Source organism: Callionymus lyra, chromosome 7 (genome assembly GCF_982586985.1).
Source record: "Callionymus lyra chromosome 7, fCalLyr1.hap1.1, whole genome shotgun sequence".
Lineage (NCBI taxonomy): Eukaryota > Metazoa > Chordata > Actinopteri > Syngnathiformes > Callionymidae > Callionymus > Callionymus lyra.
The window spans coordinates 9,624,517-9,647,194 of record NC_141824.1 but is presented as its reverse complement, the minus strand read 5'-3'; the positions used below and the strand labels follow the sequence as shown (position 1 = coordinate 9,647,194).

The 22,678-nt window shown below is 38.6% G+C and overlaps 1 protein-coding gene across 1 annotated transcript; it reads right to left on the bottom strand.

Annotated features, from left to right (window-relative positions):
- Positions 1-1,123: 1,123 nt before the first annotated feature.
- chrd (chordin) lies at positions 1,124-18,827 on the bottom strand. Its single transcript, XM_087795376.1, has 21 exons — positions 18,707-18,827; positions 16,602-16,705; positions 16,103-16,229; positions 14,379-14,531; positions 13,678-13,795; positions 13,517-13,604; positions 12,751-12,889; positions 11,624-11,761; positions 11,372-11,454; positions 8,924-9,071; positions 7,160-7,266; positions 5,412-5,691; positions 5,095-5,336; positions 4,919-5,032; positions 3,469-3,648; positions 3,305-3,398; positions 3,160-3,216; positions 2,443-2,546; positions 2,097-2,360; positions 1,928-2,021; positions 1,124-1,246 (listed from the first exon to the last, which is right to left on the bottom strand). Exons 1-21 carry the CDS (start codon positions 18,825-18,827, stop codon positions 1,185-1,187), a joined length of 2,817 nt encoding a protein of 938 aa, XP_087651502.1. The 3' UTR covers positions 1,124-1,184.
- Between the last annotated feature and the right edge of the window lie 3,851 nt (positions 18,828-22,678).

Sequence of the window (22,678 nt, the reverse complement as noted above, 5' to 3'; positions counted from 1 at the left end):
GACCCAGAACAGAACCTTGAGGGACTCCACACAACAGATCCTCTGATTCAGACCTTATTTGATTGGCAGATACACTGAAACTGCACTTTAAAAAAAATAAATGTCGCCATATTTACTATTTAGGATATGTTTATTAACTATATCGTGATACATTCTGAGCCTCACGTGTGCAGGTGCTGACTTCAGGCTTTCTTAACCTGACGCCCCAAATACCTAACCTCTGACCTCCAACCATATGAGCCTGAGCAGGCCCTCATTAACCTCAGCACTGACCTGATGACCTTTCAGAATGACATCATACACCCAGTCGCACACACACATACACACACACACACACACACATGCACACGCACACACATACACGCACACACACTCACCCTAATAAACCGTCTTCAATCACATAAACTAGCAAATATTTTCAATATTCTGTGATAAAAACTCATTAAATAAGAAATTGCATGTAGTGTACAGATAGTATAATAATTGAATTACTTTGGTCACGTTATCTTATTTTCCACACTTTTGTGAAATTAACAAAAGTCATATTTTTATGCATAAAATATAAAGAAACGTGAGTTTTGACCAGATACTTCTATCATTTTAATCAGGGGTCCCAAACCTAGTTGTTGTTTTTTAATTAAAGATATTTCTTGATACATTTTAAAGTCAAATGTTAAAAACTGTATAAAAAAAATCAAGAACAAACATGTGTTTATTGAAAAACGTTTATTATCTACACACCATTTAATAAATACAAAAACCAGCTTCATATTCATAGAAAACCATAAAAAAAGGATCATTAAATTGATACAAACCAAAGTGATTCAGTTCAACGTTAAGACCAATATGTTCTGGACTCCTCACTCCATTTATTTATTTGACTTGAGGTTCAATTTCTTTCTGGTTCAAACTCGCACACATTCAGAGAAACTCAGTCGAACTGAACGACTTTAAACATTGTTGTTGTTTTTTTAAAAACATTTGCGTCCTTGGAAAAAATGGAAGCAGAATGTGGTCGACGTCTGCGTCGTCCCTTCACTAGTCTTTTGGTTTTTTGATCCGATCTTCTTTTCTTCATTACAATCCTGCAGCTGATGGGGTGAGGACGAGGGTCAGTGGGGCCCCAGTGTGCGGCTCCGGGTCCATCTAGGCGGAGGTCGCGGGGGCAGCAACTCCGGGTCCGATCAGTGTCTCCAGCTTTTTGTTTTGTCCGGAACTTTCATGCTCAGATCCTCGTCTTCGTCTTCTGAGGGAGGAAAAGTAAACAAAATCAGAGACGAGACGACGAACATTAAGTCTTGTCACGTGTAGCTAAGTTTGCTAACTGACATTTTAGCATTAGCATGTTAGCATAGAAGCTTGAACAAAAGTTTCGGAAAGGGATTTTCAAAGTTTTGATGGTTAAATAGATGAGATTTTAATGGTTATATTGCTTATATTCTGAGCAAAAACTGCCAAAACATTAGTTTTTTTATTATTACTTTGCTACACAACAAGCTGTAGTTAAGTCTTTAGGATGCTAACGTATTGAGTGAGCTAAGCTATCTGAACTGTCTTTCACTGAAATTGACATTTTGAAAGTAAAAGAAGAAAAAAGTAAATACAAAATATTGATATAAGTTTGGTATTTAAAGTCCATCCTTTCAAACGACACAAGGAATAAAATAGATTTAACATTTATTTTGAGTTAGTACTGTACATTTTTTCCCTTTAAATCTATAGATATTTCATTGTTTTTAAATACATACTATTCAATACTACTTTTGACTGCAGCAGTACAAATTCAAATCCTAAAAAGATATATGATTGAATTATATAAATGTAACTTTTTTTCCCAAAACGATTTTAAATCAATAAAGTGGCTTAATTATTTGAAAAGTATTTAAAAAACATTTACATTCACACTTTTTTTAAACGTAGTATTTACCGAGACACTCGGGGCAGCAGGAGTCGTCGCTGCGGGTGATATTGGTGCAGGTCAGTGTCGGGCACTGCGTCCTCCGACACTTGGTGACCCCATGCTGTGAAGACGAAACATATTTAAGACAAAAAACTACAAACAAATTATATTTATATATAAATAAAAATCATCTTACGTCACACCAGCAGTTGATGCACTTCATCTCGCCCACCAGGGGGACCCAAGGGTGCCAGTTGTCGCTGTTCTGGTAGTAGTTCTTCCCGAACTTGCAGTGTCGGGGTCCGTCGGCCTGCATCATGTCTCCGTGCTCCAGACCCGCCGGGACCTTCTCCTCCTCCGGACACTCCTTGCAACAGTCCGAGGGGTTGCGTCTGACGGGGTGTTCGCAGGTCAGCGCCGGACACGTCACCTTCTCGCAGTGGACCTCGCCGGTCGAGCCCTGAGCGTGAAGATGTTATGTTATTGAAAATGTACTTTGAAGAAAAACTTTTAGGGTCAAGACGTGCTTCGGGTGTTCTTACCTTACAGGTGCACACGGCACATTTGATGTAACCGAAGGGAGGAACGAACGGGTGCCATGTTGTTCCTGGTGCGTGCATCTTCTGGTCGCCCTCGAAGTAGCAACCTGAGAAGAAGAAGAAGGATTTAAGTTTAAGTACCAAAAATAAACATGGTTTTATTTATTATTTATGTAGGACTCTTTTATTTTTATTTTTTTATTCAATTGATTTCAACTTCAAGTGCTTTTATTATGGTTGTTGTCACCAGAATATTGATTTTATTGAATAGTTGAATTTAAAAATTGTATTTAAAAATATTTTTTCAATATTATATATTAAACAATTCGAATATTTTTCTAAATTACACATAGAGTTTAATATTGTAATTACAATAATTCAAAAATATTTTTACGAAAGTCAATATTTTTTTAATTCAAAGCCTTTTGAATTCAATATAAAAACGTTGGTACAATAGTTTCCATCAGACAATATCAATCGAGCACCGAGCTACTTGATCAAACTCTAAGCCAATCAGGCGACACGCTGACGATCATGTGACATATATATAACTTTTTTTTGTAAATATTCCCCAAAAATTCAATTATTAATTAAAATAAATAATTCAACAAATAAATAATTTCATAAATTACAATTCTATTTTTAGAAAAAAAATTAACTTTTAATAACAAAATATAAAGTTTAAAATAAAAGAATTAAATCGTTTTAAATGAAACGTACCTTCAGGATTTTCCTCTACTTTCTCTGGAGCTTTTATTTCCTTCACTTCTTTTTTCTCTGTAAAAAAAAAAGGTGGAAAATTGTAGACTTAGCATTTTAGTCTTAAAGCAACAAATAAGACTTTATTATTTATAATCATCTTTACCGTCACATATGGGGCAGCACTTGTCGTCGGGCTGGACGGTTCTGGCACAGGTCAGAACCGGGCAGATCACAGGATCGCAGATCACCGTTCGCTTCTGCGACAAAAGAAACCATGAAGCACATCAGTCGATCAAAGCCAGTCTTAAAGATGGAAGATCTTCGTACCTGGCAGCTGCAGGAGAAGCACTTGTCGTAGTTGGGCGTCCAGCGGGCGCCGTGGGCCTGATGCTGGTTCTCGAAGAAGCACGTGTGCGGGTCTTTCTTCAGCTGGTCCGGGTCTTTGGTGTCGTCAGATTTCTCCGGCGAGCTCTTGGTTCCAGACTCGCAGTTGTTGGGCACGTGGACCTGCAGGAGAAGCCGCAAGAAAGTGGGTTCATTAGACGGCGACACCTGACAGGAGGCTGGAGAAACCACCAGAAGATTGAAGTTTCTCCAGAGCAGATGTTTATGTGTCAGAGCTGCTATTAAAACATCTGGACTCCACTGTTCCATCAACCGCTGCACCTGCCGAGCTGCTAACTGCTGTGCGGTTTCATGAGTGTGTGTGTGTGTGTGTGTGTGTGTGTGGGCAAGAGCCCCATAAAAGTTTCATTTAAGTGCTGAACTATATTGAACGCGGCAGCACCTGTGGAAGTGTGTGCAAGTGTTTGCAAGGTTGTGCAAGTGTGTTGAAATGTGTTGAAGTGTGTTGAAGTGTGTGGAAGTGTGCGGAAGTGTGTTGAAGTGTGCGGAAGTGTGTGCAAGTGTGTGCAAGTGTGTTGACCTGAAGCGCTAAGTGGACAATCACACAGACACATAAACACTTTAAAGAGCTGCTGACGACTTGAGCAGGACTAAGAAAACATAAGTTAATCCTTCTATTTGTCCCACAGTGATGACATTTGTGTTGTCAAGGAAGGAAAATATTAATATACAAGTGCAAGAAATAATAAAACATTTGAATTAACTATTTTATATTGGTTGTATTGTAAATATACAAATATCTAAGAAATATAGTGCTTTAGGTCAGGATTAATTAAATATATCGAATCAAATGAGAGTTTATTATAACTCTCACACACTTGTCCTTTAACTACTTCTAATTGTTGTTAATTTATTCATCATTATTTTGTATTTGATTGTATTGAATTGTATCCATAATTATGTATTATTTATTTTGATTTAATTATGTGTACTGTATGTCTTGATCTAATGTGAACGTATGTTTAATATTTATCTTTTGAACTGATAAAATAATATCTTATCTTATGTTGCACTTTAAAGAAATGTATTATATTTGGCATAAAAATATTTTTTTTATTTTTTTTTTAGATTCGATGGAAAAATATTCGTAAAATGAATATATATTTGCAAAAATGTTGCTCATTTATCTGCGTATCTGAGTATATTAAAAGAACAAAGTAGAGATACATGATAATGAGAAGGTACTTGAAATGTTAAAAACATGTTTAATTTATATTATTTAATGTCTTCTATTTAATTTGATTTGCTTTTTGTTTTTTAATTATTATTATTTAATATGAGTTGTTTGTGTATTAATAAGGAAATAAAAAGCAAATAAAAATAACTGTGCAAACGTAAACGTGCTTGTAATATTAGAAAGAAAACCACGTACCCGTCCACGTATCTCTCCTCGCGGGTTCATCTTGGTGCTGACCTGGATGAAGGCCGACCCCTGGTTCAGATGCTGCAGCAGCTCCGCACTGATGTCCTTCAGAACTCCTTGAGCCTGCAAGAGTCCATCAAGTTTTCACTCGTGTCCCATTTTTTTGTGTCTCAGGTGAGTCTTACCTGTGAGCCGTAGAAGCCGGTCAGCAGCCTCTTGTGGTTGGCGCTGCTCTCGTCCAGCTCCCCGATCTCCGCCAGCCCGTGCAGCTGGGCGTTGACGGTGAGGTCGTCGGCCTTGCTGAGGCCCGCCACCACGATCTCGTAGTGGAGGTGACACTGCTTGTCCACGGACACCCAGGCGTGACCGGACGCACCGGTTCTCACCGGCGGGGACGCGAAGAAGCCGGCCAAGGGCGTGGGCAGCTCTGCGGGAAAGAAAGGAAAAGGTCGTGGTCAGCGACATGTTTTTTAAGTGAAGGGTCAAGTGTCGGGTTCAGTACCGTGTCTGGGAGCCTCCAGGCCGCTGTACAGGAGCGCCTTGATCTGCCCTCGCAGCTCCCCCTCCTGGCTGTGAGCCGTGGCCACGTTGATGAAGAGCTCGTTCTGCAGCAGCATGTGGATGGTCCGGGCCTCCAGGCGACTCCAGCTGCCCACCGCCCGCCCCGACGGCTTGTTGTACTCCGGCGTGAGGTCGTACAGCACCGAGCGCTTGTTGCGCCGACGAGGCTTCACCTCCACGGTGAGGCCGACCACCTCGCTGGTGAGCCCGGCCACCTGGACCTGCGAGAGAGAGGAGACCCCTTTAGACCGTTGCATCGTTTCAGATTCAAGTGGATGAAGAGTCGACAGTTGGTCTATGACTTCAGTAAACTTGAATTAATGTTTCTGAAAGTCTTTAAAGAGTATTAACGGAATTAAAAACTACCAGAAATTCAACTTTCTTAATAAAAGTGTTGTGTTTTTTTCACTTATCACTGGTGAAGACGTAAAAACAACAAAAGTATCCAAAAGTACAACTTCAAAGAATGTTACTACAAAAACTACCAAAAATTCAACTCACTTTCTTTTCACATTTTGGATTCAAGAACAAGTGGATGAATAATCAATAATAATAATTATTCTATGACTTCTGTTTGTTCAACAACAAGTTTCCAAAAGTCCAACTCCACACATTTTTTAACTGGAAAAAAACGCCCAAAATTCAACTCCCTAAAAACTTATTTTCCTCTTTTTTTTGGTGAATAATTTGGTGGGATTCCCAGTTTTGTATTTGTTCTGCTCTCTGTTTCACTGAAAAAGTCCTAAAATCCCAACGTCAAAGATAATTAAATGGAAAAAGCTCCCAAACATTTAACTTCCTGAAAAACTAATTTGTCTGTTTTGTGTTTTTGGTGAAGGTACTTAACTTACTTTTTAAAGCATTTTTCTGAAACTCTCAATTTTCAATATTTTTAACTTGAAAAAAAACATTTTTTCATCTTTTTTCGGTCTATAATTTGGGTCTCAAGTGTGATTCCCAGTTTTGTTTATTTCCCGCTCTTTGTGTCGCTGCTGAAGGTTTTTAAATTTAAAAAGAAATTAAAAAATCCAAGTTCTAAGAGTATCAACTGGAGAAAAAACTAAGAAACATTCAAATACCTACTGAAAAAGTTCTCATAAGTTTGGATCCAAGTGTGAGTGAACGAATAGTCAACAGTTCTTTATTACTTATTACTCTTTATTGGTTCCAAAGTCCAACTTCAAAGAGTGTAAACTGGCCAAAAAATCACCAAATTTAAACTCCCTAAAATAAATTCTCAACAATTTCTCATCTTTTTCCAGCACATCGTTTTGGATTTAAGCATGACTGGATGACTTCACTTCATGAAACTTGAATCAAAAACAGTTTACCAAAACTTCAAAGAGTATTAACTGGAAAAAAAAAACAAAAAAACATTTAAAAACCTCAAAAAAATGTTTCGTAAACAACAATCTTTCTCAAGTGTCCGAGGGCAAACGTTGCTGAGAAGCTGTTTTGCATTATTTGTATTTCTTGGAAAATGCTGAAACATTCCGGATCATGTAAACACCACCTGGTTCCAAACAATAATTCCAAACAGAAGAGAAAAAAAAGGACCTACGACTACGACTTACGCCAAAAAATGGACTAGAAAATCCATTGATTTATGACATTTTTGTCGTAAAAAAAAAATGCAGCCTGTTTGATTGTATCGGGATTTATCGGCCGAGAAGGAAGGAAGGTTCTTACCTGATAGTCCAGAGTCCCGTTGTCGTGCAGGTGGAACACGGCCGACCCGGTTCCTCCCGTCTTTCCCGGAGTCAGAGCATCTCCGCTGGACATGACGCTCTGGATCGCTGCGACAAACACATCGAGGAAAATGTCAGAATATCAGAAACAAAAACATGTTTTTTTTTCAACGATCCCCCCCTCGGGTGCCGCGGCAGGCGAGCCGATGCAATGCGATGGAGTTAGATCACGAGTTGACGGAGTGTTGGGTTTCCTCGGCAAACATGTCAGGAGTCAGGAGGAGGGCAGATCCAATGGAGGCACTAATCAGTGGCCTCGTGTGATGGTGTGTCATGAGCCAGTAACTCACATGTGGACCGCACCCAACACTCACAGTGAGCTAACGCTGCTTGAATGTGAGGCCGTTCTCCCGAAATAGAAAGAGACACAAGATCGAAACCATCGACTCGCGTCCAGCAGACTTCGTCAACCTCTGTCTATGTCTTTGACAGCAACATACCAGAGTATATTAGTGGCACCAGGATATGGAATGGTTGTATTTAACATTTCATTTAACATCAACGTTGAAAGTTGTTTTAATTCATTTAATTTAATGTATCCCTATATTCAAATTCATATTCAAAGAATTTTTAATAATTCAATTACAAAATTGTATATTTTCAACATGAGTGATTTTTTTTTCCACATAGAGTTTGAGAGTTTTATTGTAACAATGAATACATTTAATATTTCTTTATTTGTGACCATTCAAATTTAATATACAAATGTTGGTATAACCGGGTGAAATGTTCTTGTAGGGTTTAAACGTTCTATATTAACTGTAAAATTAGTTTTGTTGGATAATTGAATTTTACGATTTATAAATTGAAATGTAAAACATCTTTTTTATAAATTTAATTTAAAAAAAATTAAACTTATTTATTTTACAAAAAGTTGTTTCCTATTCTAGTTCCTATTATTACCAAATATTTCTCTTTTTTTTTACTATTATTATTCATAGCCTTTTAAATTCAATATTCAAATTTTAATTTTAAGTTTAATAGTGTGAAATGTTCTTGTATTGTTAAAAAATTAAGTTTTTTTTTATAAATAATTGAGTTTTACGTATTATATATTAAACTGTTTATGTTTTTTAAATAATTAAAAAAAAAATGACATATAGAGTTTGCTATTCTAGTTCCAATAACTTCAAATAAAACTTTCTAAATTTGATATTTACTCATTCATAGCCTCTAAAATTCAATATAAAAATATTGCTACAATAGAAACAAAAGAGTAAACAATCAAACTTTCATCCAATCATGCGTCGTATCAGGTGATCGCCGGCACGTGATTGGCTTAGAGTTCAGCGAACTCGTCTAGTTATGCCAACATTTTTACGTTGAATTTTAAAAGCTATGAATTGATAAATAACTAAAGAAAAAACATTAGAAACGTTCAACATTTCCCTGACAAGCTTCCTCAGCCAGACTAGGAAACGCTGACGGTGCACATCTTCAACGTGTGGCAGCACCAGAACCATGTGTGCGTCTTAACACCAGCATTCCTCAAACTCCTGCCTCACACAAACACAGTCGGCAGTGTTGGTGGGCTTCGAAACAGAAGGTCTATAAATGTGTTTTTTCCTCCCTCGGCGATAAGACTTGAAAGGACGAGGATAAAGGAGGGAATGACACGAACAGCCACAGACAGACGAGCAATAATGAGAAGCAAACACTCTAAATAACAAGAGGAAATTGTTCTTCTTTTTTTTTTTCAACTCACTGTCGCAGGATTTTCGGCCGGCGATGAATCCCGAGATCTGTTTGGGATCTTGACCTTCCGTCGTCACGGCGATCTCCAGCTGACCCCGCGATAACCAGAAGAGTTCTCGGCTGTTCAGGTCCGTCAGCACCTCGGCGAAGTCGGGATCCTGCAGGAGAGGTTTTCGGTTAAAGACAACAAAATAAAAGAAGCATGACAATTCCAAAGATGGATTTGAACACGACATTCATCTCGGAACCAACCAAAACAATTTATTTTTTTAATTCATAGCCTTTTAAATTCAACATCCAAATGCTCGTTTAATATTGTGAAATGTTCTTGTATTGTTAAAACATTAAGTTGTTTTTTTTATAAATAATTGAACTTTACCTATTAAATATTAAAATGTTTGTTTTATAAATCATTAAAAAAAAATGTATACATAGAGTTTGCTATTCTAGTTCCAATTCTTTCAAATAAAACTTTCTAAATTTGATATTTTTTCATTCATAGCCCCTAAAATTCAATAAAAAATACCACTATAATGTAGCTACAATAGATTTTCGGTTAAAGACAACAACAAAAAAAAAGCATGACAATTCCGAGACGGATTTGAACACGACTTTCATCTCGGAGCCAAAAAACGCTCGGACTATTCGGGTCAGAGGAAAACACATGCTTGCAGAGACTCTCCCGGGGAAACAGGCCTCGTATTGCCATGACACGCTCAATCCAAGTTTAATTTCCAGCAGACATGCAGGCATGTTGAGAAATGTAGGATTAATAGGACAGATGTACGAGTGTGTTGAATAAAAAGTTACTTTTATGACCTCGGGGGCCTCGCTTCAATATAAATATACAGTTCACCGACTATAAATCCAGAGCCGAGACGAGGCTGGTTGGGGGAAAATGTTTAAAAAAAAAAAAAAAAGTCTGCCAATTTCTATCAGAGCCGGGCGTAAATCAGCGTTATCAGATAAAACCATGTCATGGGGTCGACGCCCGTGAGGAAGAAATACGGAGTTTTGTCGGTGAAGCTTTGAGGAGAATAAAGATCGTCGGAGGGTTCTGGACTGGTTTCATAGACCAAAAAAAGGCACTGGTCCTTCATGCAGGATTACAACCAGACCCTCCTTTCATCACCCCCCCACACCTCCCTCCTTCCATCCATCCACCTCAAGCCCACAGACCGCTAACCACTGACATGTGTGAGGAGTGTGTAAGTGGTCCATCCTCCCTACCCCCCCTGGTTTTTCCCTCTCATCATCCCAGCCTCACATCTGCCTCGACAGCCATCGCTCCTCGCACACTTTCGCCCGCCGTACCCCCCCCCCCTCGCCTCACTTTTCCACACCAAGCGTGTTACGTGTCATGTCTCGTGGTACTTAGCTGTGATCTGAGCGGCGGAGAAAAGAGGGATGTGGTGATTTGGAACCGCATCCGTCTTTTAAAGAAGTTCCTTTTTTTTTTTTGCTGCCAATTGAGCCAAATCTTTTGATGACTTCTTACTGCTTCACTCTTTCCAAAAGTATGTTGTTTTTTAGATTAAAATCCAGTTTATGTTAGGAAAGTATGTTAAGAATAGATAAACTGATCATTATTAATTCATGAAAACAAATATTTGATCATGTATTTTTATTTTAATATCAGGACTAATAGGTTTAATAATTCAATGTTTTCTTTACACAGGAAGAAGTTTTGCTAAAGATAAAATAATAGATATTATATAACATCAAGTACTTAGTAAGCATGATGATATGTTACTGAAGTTTCATCCTAAATATCTCACTAAATACCATAACTAAAAGATATATAAATGGGTTTTAATGAAAAACATGGGTCTGTTGATCAAACAGGAAGTAGGAGTCGGATCTATCTTTTCAGTCAGTTCTTCACCAAAAACATTATATTTTTACTCTTATTATGCCATAACATCTCTGTCCATTATCTTTATAACTAAGATCTTCAGATATCACCGTATTAATTTAAGATTAATCTACTTTAAATTAGAGCGTTTTTTCCTTCACTGTTGTTTTCCTTTTGCTATAACGTTTTATTCAATTTTATTTGTTTGCTTTGTCATTTAAAAATAAATAAAATAAAAGATTGTTGTTCATTGTACACTGTGATCTAATTTCCAATGACAAATATCGTAGCAAAATCCTGTGGGCCACATAAAACGACTTACCGGGCCAGATTTGGCCCCCAGGCCCTGACGCAGTTTCTTAATATTGCTTAAATTATATTTACTGCAAATAAAACTAGAAGCTTTATCGTACAAATACATGAATTTCTTTCTTTTTGAGAGTATTATTTGGTAGTTGCTATAGAAGTCTTTCGCTGACATTGCTTCCTATATGTTTGCAATGAAATGGACTTGAATGTCGCAGGTCGATCAATGGAATTTTAAAAACCTAGACTAAAGAATCAAAAATAAAAGCAACAAAATGAAGTTGTCAGTGGACTCACATGAGACGTGATGTTGGCTCGGATCTCTCTCAGGACGTGCTGCCGGTAGACGAGTTGAACCCTGATGGGCACCAGAAGCGGATCTGAAGGAAGAACGGCGGCTTTTATTTTCCATTCGATTGAGTTTTATTGGAAAGCAGCAGAAGAAGGTCTGCCGTCCCGGTGGCTTTGTTTACTTCAGCAGCCTGGGATTAACTCTCAGCCACAGACACCTTTATCGTATTTCCCAGCACTTGTTTCCCCTCCCCTCACCTGTGTCTTTGTGCTTGACGAGGCCCTGCAGGATGAGGATGAAGTGGAGGTTGTTCTCGGTGTCGCTCAGCGTCAGCATGGCGAGGCCGCCCATGCCCGAGTTCTGCTCCTGCGACGTCAGCGTGGAGCTGAAGGTCTCTGTGGAACACATGCACTTGATCAGCCTGGATTCTCTTAGCAGTAAACATGCATGTTATTGTTTGATAAACACCCGAGGATTGTTTGGATTTCTTTCTAAATCTGGCTCTTACAGCGTTACGGGACTTTTTTAGGCACCGCGGACCAGTTTAAGGTTCGCCACAGAAGGATAAATAAATGATAAGCAGGGGGAAAATCTCAAAAATCACAAGAACCAAATATGGGACTGGAAAGTGTTTTTAATTTTTTTTTTTTTTCATAATTAATTGATTCAATTTTCACTCATTTACAGGTTTATTTTTGGAGAAAACTTGACTTGAAATGAGTGAAAAGAACTCAAAGGCTCGTGTTACTCCTGAGAAAATACTAGAGTAAAACACATTTCAGACAGAAATGACATCTTTTTCAACCGTGGAGTCACAAACCGACCTTAATATGATAAAAACAGTAAAAAATGAAGGATATAGAGTTAGTGTTTCACTCATTTTCACTCGTTTACATGTTTATTTTTTAAGTAAACTTGACTGAAATGAGCGTCTTGACTTGTCAACAGTCACAGGCTAATGTTACTTCTGAGAAAATACCATCTTTTTTCAGAGTAAAACACATTTCAGACAGTAAGAATAGAACAGAAATTATGTGTTTTTCAACCGCGGACTGGTTTATTGTCGGCGTTATATTCACGAACCGACCTTAATATGATAAAAACAGAATGAAAGGAATGATATAGAGTTTGTGTTTGACTCATTTTCACTAGTTTAAATGTTTATTTTTTAAGTAAACTTGACTGAAACGAGCGTCTTGACGTGTCAACAGTCACAGGCTATTGTTACTTCTGAGAAAATACCATCTTTTTTCAAAACTAAACACCTTTCAGACAGTATAATAGATCAGAAATGATGTCTTCCTGTGCTCCCAGAGACTGTGACCAGACCACCGGTTTAAAATAAAGAACATGCTGAAACAAAAAGAATATAATGGTGTCGTACCGGCGAACAGAGCTCTGTGTTTGATGATCTTCCCGTCCACTTCTTCCTGCCTGCTGGAGACGCTCATGCCGATGCGCATCTGCTCCGACTGCAACTGTCGCAGCAGCAACTTGGGCAGATTCTTCCACACGCCGCAGATCTGCCGAGTCATGTGTAAACATCTTCATAATGGTTTTCATGAACGCTGCGGCTCCGTTTGCTGCCGACACCTCATAACTCATGGGTTCAGAGGTAATCTCCGTTTTAATTACGATACGCTCCGTCTCTCCGCCGAGGAGTGATGTCACATGTGAAGAATTCTCTCTTTTTCCCAAACATTTGCAACTCTATCACCCCCCTCTTTACCCCTGATCCTTTTTATTTGCCTGGCCTGTTTTCTCTAAGGTCCTCCGGGCCGACGTTTGTCTAAAAATAATAATAGGCCAATTTCTACATTTCAGGGGCTCCTGCCTTGTTTGTCCTAAAAGGAATGTGTGTTTTGACAGAAAGCGAGCGAGTGTGAAGGTCAAACACGAGCGAGGACTCGGACATACTTCTGTTACACCGACTCATTCATCAAAGATCAAGTTTCCCATGATTTTTTTGATGGATGGTTGATGTGTACAGTCGGGGGGGAGCAGGTAATGTTTTGGAAATGTTTCAGAACGTGTGTGCTGTTGTTTATTATCCCAGAGTGAGTTATGGGAGTCAGAGTTTTTGAGAGTCGCATCCATCATCGGAGAGAGAGCGAAACAAAAGCAGTGAGCGAGGAGATTGGATGCGTTACCATGTCCGACTGTCCTTTGGGGATCCTGTATTCGTGAGCGACGGCGCCGCCTTGATCCAGGAAGACGATCTTGTTGGGGCGACTCATTCTGAAAGAGGAGGGGAAAACGTCAGCGCCGTTCAAAGGAAAACCGAAAGCCTCGTAATATGAAAATAAACTACCTTTGGAATGTGATGGAGAAAGCCAGGCTGGTTCTGGTCAAAGAGAACCGGGCTCTGGCGACGCCGCTGGAGCTGGGGAGCCACGAGTGCGTCGCTCCGGTCATGACGGCAACAAAATCTATAGAAGAAAAGTCAGATTGCGTGATTGAAACGGACAAAATTATACATTTAACTTGGATAACGATCAACTTAATCGGTGTGTAACGCTCTAGTTCACATGGGTCAAGACCCCGGGGCCAACAAGTCATTTCATGTGGCCCCCTGGATGGTTGGCTAAGTTCATATTGATGCGCTGATGATCAAAAAAGACACTGGTGTTATGATAAGATAAGGAACATTAAGAGATTGAGGATGTCAACAGTGATCAGGACATTAGGATTTTTCACCATTTTCTAAAATGTTTGTTGCCAAACAATCTCATTTAAAAAGCCAATAAATACAATTCTATACTGAATAAATGCTAATAAACAGCATCTCATACTGTAAGAAAATTATAAACATGATATTCTTGCTTCACTTATTATTATTTTCCTTAGTTTTACAATCGTTTTTAATGATTTTAAATTTAATAATACATACAAATAAAGTGCTTTCAATATAGCAGGAACTGTTCAACGTCAAAACCAAAATGTTAATTTAAAATAAATATCTTTTTAAAGTACATTTTGAGGTCAAAACAGTTGCAGTGTGTTGGTTCTCACCAGAGCGACTTTCTCCAGGACCCATGTCTTCCGAGCTCAGGTAGGATCTGTCGTTGTAGGATTTATGCAGGTCGTCCACCTTCCCTTTGCCCTTATCATGGAAGAACTCAAAGCTGTCCAGCACCGGGTCGGTCTGCTTCTTGTCATCTCCACCTGCAGAAGTCGAAAAAAAAGAAGAGTTGATGCATTGCCTTGTTTTCCTCCTGTTTCGAATCTGCATGAACTTGTCAGCACTTCTTTCAGGACAAATGAGGATCTTCAGATACTTCGTATCCAAACAATCGTGTCTTCTATCTGGTGCACAGATGAGACCTTTAGCTCATCTGTCTCTCTTCCTCTTGTTTGGAGATCAATACGAGAGGAAATCTAAGAATGTCAACATTCAAACAGGAAGTGTGACAAACATCCGGAGGGAATAATCGCAGACTGGAAAAGCAGGTGAAAAATATAAAAACAGATTTGAGAATAAGCCACAAAATTATCTTATAAATCTACTTACTAACTGGACTCCAGCGATACGTGTAACGATACAGGATCAACAATACGATACATCGCGTTACCGTGGGATATATTTGTAGTATTGTACTTGACTCTGGTGTTGTAGTATTTACAGACCACATGACTCTTGACAAAGTCGTAAAGGCTTTCGTTTGTTTTCAAACCAAAATATGTCCAAACATCAGCTTTAAAAGCTGCTGGAGTCACTGTATCCTCTCGTCCTCAGCCATCTTTTTGAGGATGTTATTCTTGCTGCCATCTAGAGGCCGGAAGTTTAATTGCAAGACCACATGACTCTAGATGAAGTCGTAACTGCTTTTGTTTCTTTTCAAACCAAAATGTGTCCAAATATCAGCTTAAAAAGCTGCTGGAGTCACTGTATCCACTCGTCCCTAGTCATCGCTGCATTCTGGCTTTTTGACATTTTTGGAGGATGTTATTACTGCTGCCATCTAGAGGCCTGGAGTTTAATTGCAAGACCACATGACTATAGACAAAGTCGTAACTGCTTTTCATTATATCTTAATGTTTACACATCGTAAAATAACGATTATTGAACATAAAATAGGTCGGAAAGCAAAGAGAAAGGATAATTAAAAAAAAAAAATAGATACATTGTATATCGCTTACGTACTGTGAAGAAAAGTATCGCAACATTTAAGTGTATCGATATTTCTTCACACTTCTATTACCACCCAGAATATTCTCATCAAATCTCATCATTCCTTTCTTGTTCCCTCACTCCAGACTTCTGCCTAGTGTCAGTCACACTTCACTCCACATTGAGCAATTCTATATCTTCACGTGCACTCACTCACACACACACACACACACACACACTCACACACACACACACACACACTTGGGTTTCCATCACTTGCACTAACATCCATCTGCTTTTGTGCCAGAGCCCTGCGCTGACACACACAGAGCAGCAGTGTAGCGGCGTCGATGGAGGCTCTACCTTCACTTTCCATTCCTTCACACACACACACACACACACACACACACACACACACACACACACACACACTGGACCCGGGCCCACCCAGAGTGTGTGTGTGTGGAATGGTGAGTCTCCCGACAAGGTGTGTAACTGTGTCGACAAGTGGCAGGTGTGAACGCGGCTAAATAGGTAGATGCTACGTCGGGTTCAGAGGATGTGGAAAAGAGGTCGAGAAGGAGGACAGGAAGACACGAACGGAGGCGTCTGATTGGTGGATTACCTTTAGGGCAGATCTTGCAACAGTGACCCGGGAGCAGGACGGGGTCGTCACAGTCCAGCTCGGGACAGTCCTGCTTAATGTTCTTACAGTTGACTTTCCCAAACACCTTTCCACGACGACTCTTTTGCTGCGGAGAAGATGGATCCGTGTTTTAGTTCAAATACTTTGACATGTTTTTTCTTTTAAAAAAAATCTCCACAGAATAAATATTAAAGGTTACGATGGAACAAACGAGAGAGCGGCGTTTAACCTCAACGTCTGGACGGGAGCCGGATGGCAAAACCTATCCAAAGACTACAGACTTCATCCTGTTTCTTCCTTCTTTTTTTTTTTCGAGTGCACTTTTAATTTAGGAAAATCTCTCGTTAATTTGTTAAACCGTAAATATGTCATAAAGAGTTTTTCAGCGACACTGCGGGAGGTTTTACAGTTAGAGGTACAGAAAATAGTGTCGACGATTGCTATGATTAGTAATAAGTTGGTTTGGGTCAGTACTTACAGGGTCACAGTGGCATTGAACACAATGCATAACACCGAAGGGGTCCCCGAGATCTGGGTGCCACGAGTCCTCCAGGGAATACATTCGACCTCCGAACGAGCATCCTGTGGAGCAAACATTCGTTAAAAAAACAGGCTCTTGAATTTAAAAAAAACAACATTTAAAAACCTCATCATCGCTGAAGACAGATCCAAGAACTATTTGAAGTGCAGACAACAAGTCATCAAACAACAAATAAGTGCCACAGAGTGTACTGCCCAGGCATGTTGGACCAGAACTCACCAAACAAGTACCTCGTAAATCCGTGACTTGGATCTCGAAATATCGTTTTTTATTTCTCCACAGAAACATGATCGTAGCATCCCCGAAGATTTGGAGAAACGTGAAGTTTATTAAAAAAAGATATTGTGGGTCATTTAAAAGGATTTAAAGAACACAAGTCGGAGGCCAAGCCGACACACATTGTATATTAAAAGGATTATTACGCTGTTATTACACAGTGATTCATTTGTGGTTGTTACTCATATCAAAAAAATCATTTTACAACCATTTACAAAAGCTTAAACCACAACAATGAAGATATTTTGAGCTCATATTAAATGATAAATGCTGTTTAAAAGTTAGCATGAAAATTAAAATCTAACTTTAGATGAAAACTAAGTGTGAAAAAGTGTATTAATCTATATTTAATGTCACACTGTTTAATAAGATCATTGGTGTATGTTCTAGATGAAGCTCTTCCAACCACACAATGTTTTTCTCCAACTACATGAACCGTGACATCACAAGGTCGAGACACTCTCAGTAAAAGTCACTTCTGGTTCACATTATCTCTTCATTATAAAACTCTTGTAAAAACGTCCAATCTGGTCAAAATCAGCCAAAAAAAAAAAGTGATCCGCTCGCTTCGCTTGTCGCCTCAGCCTCCGTCGAAATATAAATCATCTCCGAGAGAAGCCAATGTTCGTAACGGAAAGTCAATTGATTACAGTTTCCAGCACCGTTCAATTACATGTTTCGGCGCCGCGGAGTTCCCACAGTTTTGAACTCCAGACGGGTTACCTTATAAAACCGGCAATAAGCTCAGTGAAGGGGCTTTCACACATGAATCAATGTGGTTATGACTCAGACGTGTTTGCCTCTAGTTTACACCAGAGGAGCATTAGCAATGAGGAAACTTGGAAGTTGACAGAATCTTTTGGTTTGTGAGCCAGTAAACGAAGATTCTTTGGGAAATGTCTGCTCAAAAAGAAAAGACTCACACGAGCTTTTGGGTCTTGATCAGAGAAACTAGCTTCACTCATGCTGGCTTTGCTTATTTAATGATTTACAATTTATATCATTGACTTACAGTGACTATAAGTCTAAGAAAAGTTCTTTTTAGGGGAGCAAATTCAAGTGGATTTACAGTGGAGCAATTTCCGGGTTCAGAAGTTAAAAGCTAGCTTGTTGCTAAGAACGTCACTGATCAGATTTGTTTACTTTAAACAAACTTTTCATGTTTTAATGTTTGTGTTTGATTGAAAAGATGCAGAATTCAAAGGATGACTGATAAAAAAAAGTTTTAAAAGTGATTTATGTTCGTGTTATGGTGTTATTTGTAATCGTATATAGCTAGCATGCTAATGTTTACATGTCACTAGCAATATCTATCTGTTTATTTATAAATATTTAATGCTTCATATTTACATTTTTCGCAATACATTAAACTTTAAAAAGTTGTATAATTTAATATATATATATATATATATATATATATATATATATCTGAGAAATAATTAAGAAATAACTACTAGCTCCAGTCCGAGAGCAGATGACGTCACATTTCTTGAACTCACCTGTATCTTTAAACACCTGTTTCTTATGAATGTTACGATGATTTTAAATACAAATAAAGTCAATTATTTTTAATACAGGTCTTTATTGTGGATAGACAAGCCGAGATTCTGACATATTATTAATGAATATTAAATATTAAAACGTTTTTTTTTTAATATATATAAAATGGCGACGTATGTTACGCTTTTTACGCATAACTTGCAAAAACGTTTAAACCTAAAACTTTGCTCGAGAAATAACGAAGAGAGAGGTTTTAAAAAAGTTACCTGAGAGGCCCTTGGACGGCAGCGGTTCCCTCTCGGACTGGATGGGCAGCGCGGGGGACTTGAGGCGCGAGGCCGAGGACCAGCAGGCGCAGCTCAGGATCCAGATCAGAGGAACCAGCATCCCAGAAACTCTCTTAGTGTTCCTCCACAGAAAGAATCCACAGAGACTCCAAAGAAAACTTCTTCTTTTTATCTTCACGTTAAGGTCCACAGTCCGGGTCTTTATATCCACCAGAGTCCAGGCAAGGCAGTGCGGAGTTGAACCTGCAGCCTCCACAGGCTCCTCACTCTTTATACTGAGGTTCCTGACAGATCAGCCACCGGTGGGGAGGAGGAGGAGGAGGCAGTGGGGGTGGGTCAGGACCGGATCACCGAGTGGGAAACTGTCCACAGGCTCCAATAAGCACCTGGAACGATCCACATGTCTAACGGGCGAGTATCTCTGAGATCTGTTGCTTTTATGTATTTAAACACAAATAAAAACAGCATTCGTCGTCAAATTGTATTAAAAAAATATATATATATAGTCACCAAAACTAAGCGTATTGTATTGTTTTAACGGGGTTTGACACAGACTTGTTAAAAAAAACATTGTTTTAAATCATTTAAAATCATTAATTATACTCGTAATAAATTAAATTAATAATAGAAAATGTATGATGCTGTTTTCTGATAAATAACTATAATCTGATATTTAACAATATTGCTAATAACGTTGTTATTATGAGTACTAAAATAAAATAACAATCAAACGCATGCACTTTTAAATTTGTACTTCATGACTTGTTAAACTTTATACTTTCCATGTTTTTTTTGTTTTAACGTCAGGGTCTGCATTTCCACATGCTGCACGATGACAATGGATACTCGCTGTATTTAGTATATAATCATCCGTGACATAAATTAAATTCACGTTCTAGTTGTAAATAGTAAGGAGAGGATCCAGCACAGAGGGAGAAGCAAGAGAGTGGAATGTTTGAGCGTTGCTTTGGCTGGAGCGTCTATTTTTTCAAGTGTGTTTGGAGCTGAGACCATAAGTGACTCAACAGGAACAGATGCAAATACCCGGAATACTTACTTTCAAAAAGAAAGAGAATCTCCTGTTTTATACATTTGCACAAAAAATAATAAACAAATAAAGAAACTCTTAATGTTGGTTAAATGCCGTTTATTTTCCACATACTTCACGTTTGGATGAGAACTCTGTCAGTTTGTTTAAATCTTCATTAAGATGCACAAAATATTTAACTCACTGTTATTTTGACCCAGAATATCAATTATGTGTGTCTTTTTTTACAGTTAAAACTCGTGACGACTCTCACCACGTCTGTGCCAAAAGTACAGGCTCGTAGGTGCGAGAGGCGCAAGGTGTTGTTTCTACGCATGTGGCACATTATGTGGCCCTCGGGAGCCACTTCCATCCGGGTGTGGAGATTCACGCAGCTCACCCGCCCTCCTCCCCCCATCACGAGGGTCCATCATTGGGGCTGTTTGCACTTCATCATCGAGCGATAAGCGACGCTTTTCTTGTGCGCCATGACGCGGTGATTCATTAGGGAGGCTGGATGGCACATTGTCTATTGCGGCTAACAAGACCCCCAGTACACACTCGAGGAGGGGGGGGCGCAGGACTGTGTATTGGAGAGGTCTGGCTCTCTGATGACCCCGAGTCAACTATTATAACAAAAAAAAAAAGAAAAATTCCTTACCCATTATCTCATATCACCCAGATGCGGGCGCTTTGATTTGTTATTGAACCTGTTTTTCTTTTTAAACCAAATTTGACTTTAAGAAAAAGTCGTTTATTTTAGGCAGTAAACTTAAGTGGATGTGCTTTGTAACAGTTTCTGTTTCGGCTTGTGTGATTCAGAAAAGCTTCGGGGTGTAATACACTCCCAAGTCTAACACTCAATATGTCAATAAGAGATCACCCTAAAAAAACTCTCCAGACTCACGTTTTTTACTGCCGTCTGTTCAGTGTCAGAGATGTGTGTGTGTGTGTGGGTGTGTGTGTGTGTGTGTGTGTGTGTAATAGAGTGGGTGTGTATTTAATCTAATAGGAGCGATAACTTTGAACAAACTTTGGATATTGATCAAAACCTAATTTAAAGCAGCGGGTGTTTCTTTATAAGGTCAGTGGTTGCGTAATAATGTGAATTCTTCGCCCTCCTCCATTATTGTGTATTTGTTTTTTGGTCCACACGGCTGTTTAAAAAGGGGGTACATCTTCACTCATCACAAAAATGTCTGTCTCACCACACACACATTGTGGACCGCATCCTGTTTGCGTGTCGGACTGGGGAGGCGTGAATATTCAGAGCTGGCAGATGTGCCCCCCAAAAAACACGCACACACACACACACACACACACACCACCTGTTACTCATCGCGTGGAAACTTGCTGCACTAACAATTGTGACATGTTTTCATCGTCGCAGGGAGACCACAATATGTGATTATTTTCCATAGAATCGAGAGTAAACCATTAGCTTCTCAGTCCAAATAAACCATTTGGAATCCTCCAGGGAGTCTGCGCATGCGCGGACGTGCTGGAAATGACCCGGAATTATCGCTGACTCACGTTTAAGTGACCGGGAAAAAAACACTCTCACGGTTTGCATTTCCATCCCAGAAGTCATCATTACTCATTGGATTCAAGATGTGAAACTTTTTTTTTTTTTAAGGAGAATATCGAGTATAAACTCGTATATTATATAAATTATTAATATAAATTCGTCCAAAATGCGTTCACGGCATATGTACTATTTTCCCCCAATGAATTAAACTATTTTATTTTTGATATAAAATACGTATTTCTCTTTGGAAATCAATCATTATAACTAAACTTAAATCAAGTTGTTAGATTTGAAAAATAAAAGCTTGAGAATACCAGTTAAATCTAGACCTGGAGTTTGAATAATGTAGATTTCAAACGCAGCACCGTAACGTAAATTGTCAAAATCTCAACTTTAAATCGATTTAAATTAAATACAACTATAATAGTTTTCTGAATTTATAATATATTTGTATCTTTTATGTCGAAAAAACGGGGTTGTTGTCATCACGTGACAGTTCGGATGTTAGATCTGCTGAAGAGCCCCAAACGTCTCTGTTATGCTGATGTCAACACTGATGGTAATACGAGGCTCACTTGTGAAGCTAATTTTCTGCAGGCGAACGGAAAAGGCTCCCGAATGGCCCCTTCCTCACTTGGAATGCAAATGTTCGGAGTCTTGCAGAGATGATGTTTATTCATATACGAGCACGAATCCATTTGCAGACACAGTCGAAACTTGATCAGGATGTTGTTTTTTTGTTGCAACATCTGAGCCATGATGGAGGCCATTAGCAGGAATCATCAAATCATCTCAAAGTCTGGTTTTTGTGTGAAACAGTTTACGTTTATCTTTCAAGGAGAAGATTGTGATGGAACCTTGATACAAAGATCAGCCTCTGTGGTCTTCAAACGTGATCATAAACCAACACAAGAGTCGTATTGTCCATGTCAGGAATTATAAGAATAATTTCTATAAAAAATAAGGAATATTTCAAAACATTTTGAAGATAATTTAAAAGTTAAATACCTAAAATTCGTCTTATTACAATAGCTATAAACAAAATAATATGGATAAAGAATTCTCTCTTCACAAGGCAGATCTTTTTTATTATTATTATTATTATTATTATTATTATTATTATCATTAAAAAAATGGCAATAATACCAAATCTAGAACTATATTGTCGTAAACTAAATCCCCCAAAAAATATGTTGAGATATTACATCTTTTCATAACCAAGTGTTTCCAAATCAACATATTGAAACTATTAAATGTCGATAAAATCCATTAAAATAAAATGTTCCCAAGTTTATTTTATTTCATAATTTTAACATTTAAATATTTATTTGATTTTTTTGTTATGTTCTCCAACCAGAAAGTGGTTCTTTTTATTGAATTAAACCTAAAATGAAAT

Bases quoted from the DNA above. Each gene is read 5' to 3' on its own strand.
- chrd (XM_087795376.1), bottom strand. From the start codon at position 18,827: ATGCTGGTTCCTCTGATCTGGATCCTGAGCTGCGCCTGCTGGTCCTCG. The intron at 16,706-18,706 runs GTAACTTTTTTA...TTTGCTCCACAG, and splicing joins GCCGTCCAAGGGCCTCTCAG to GATGCTCGTTCGGAGGTCGA. The intron at 11,762-12,750 runs GTACGACACCAT...TGTGTTCCACAG, and splicing joins ACACAGAGCTCTGTTCGCCG to AGACCTTCAGCTCCACGCTG.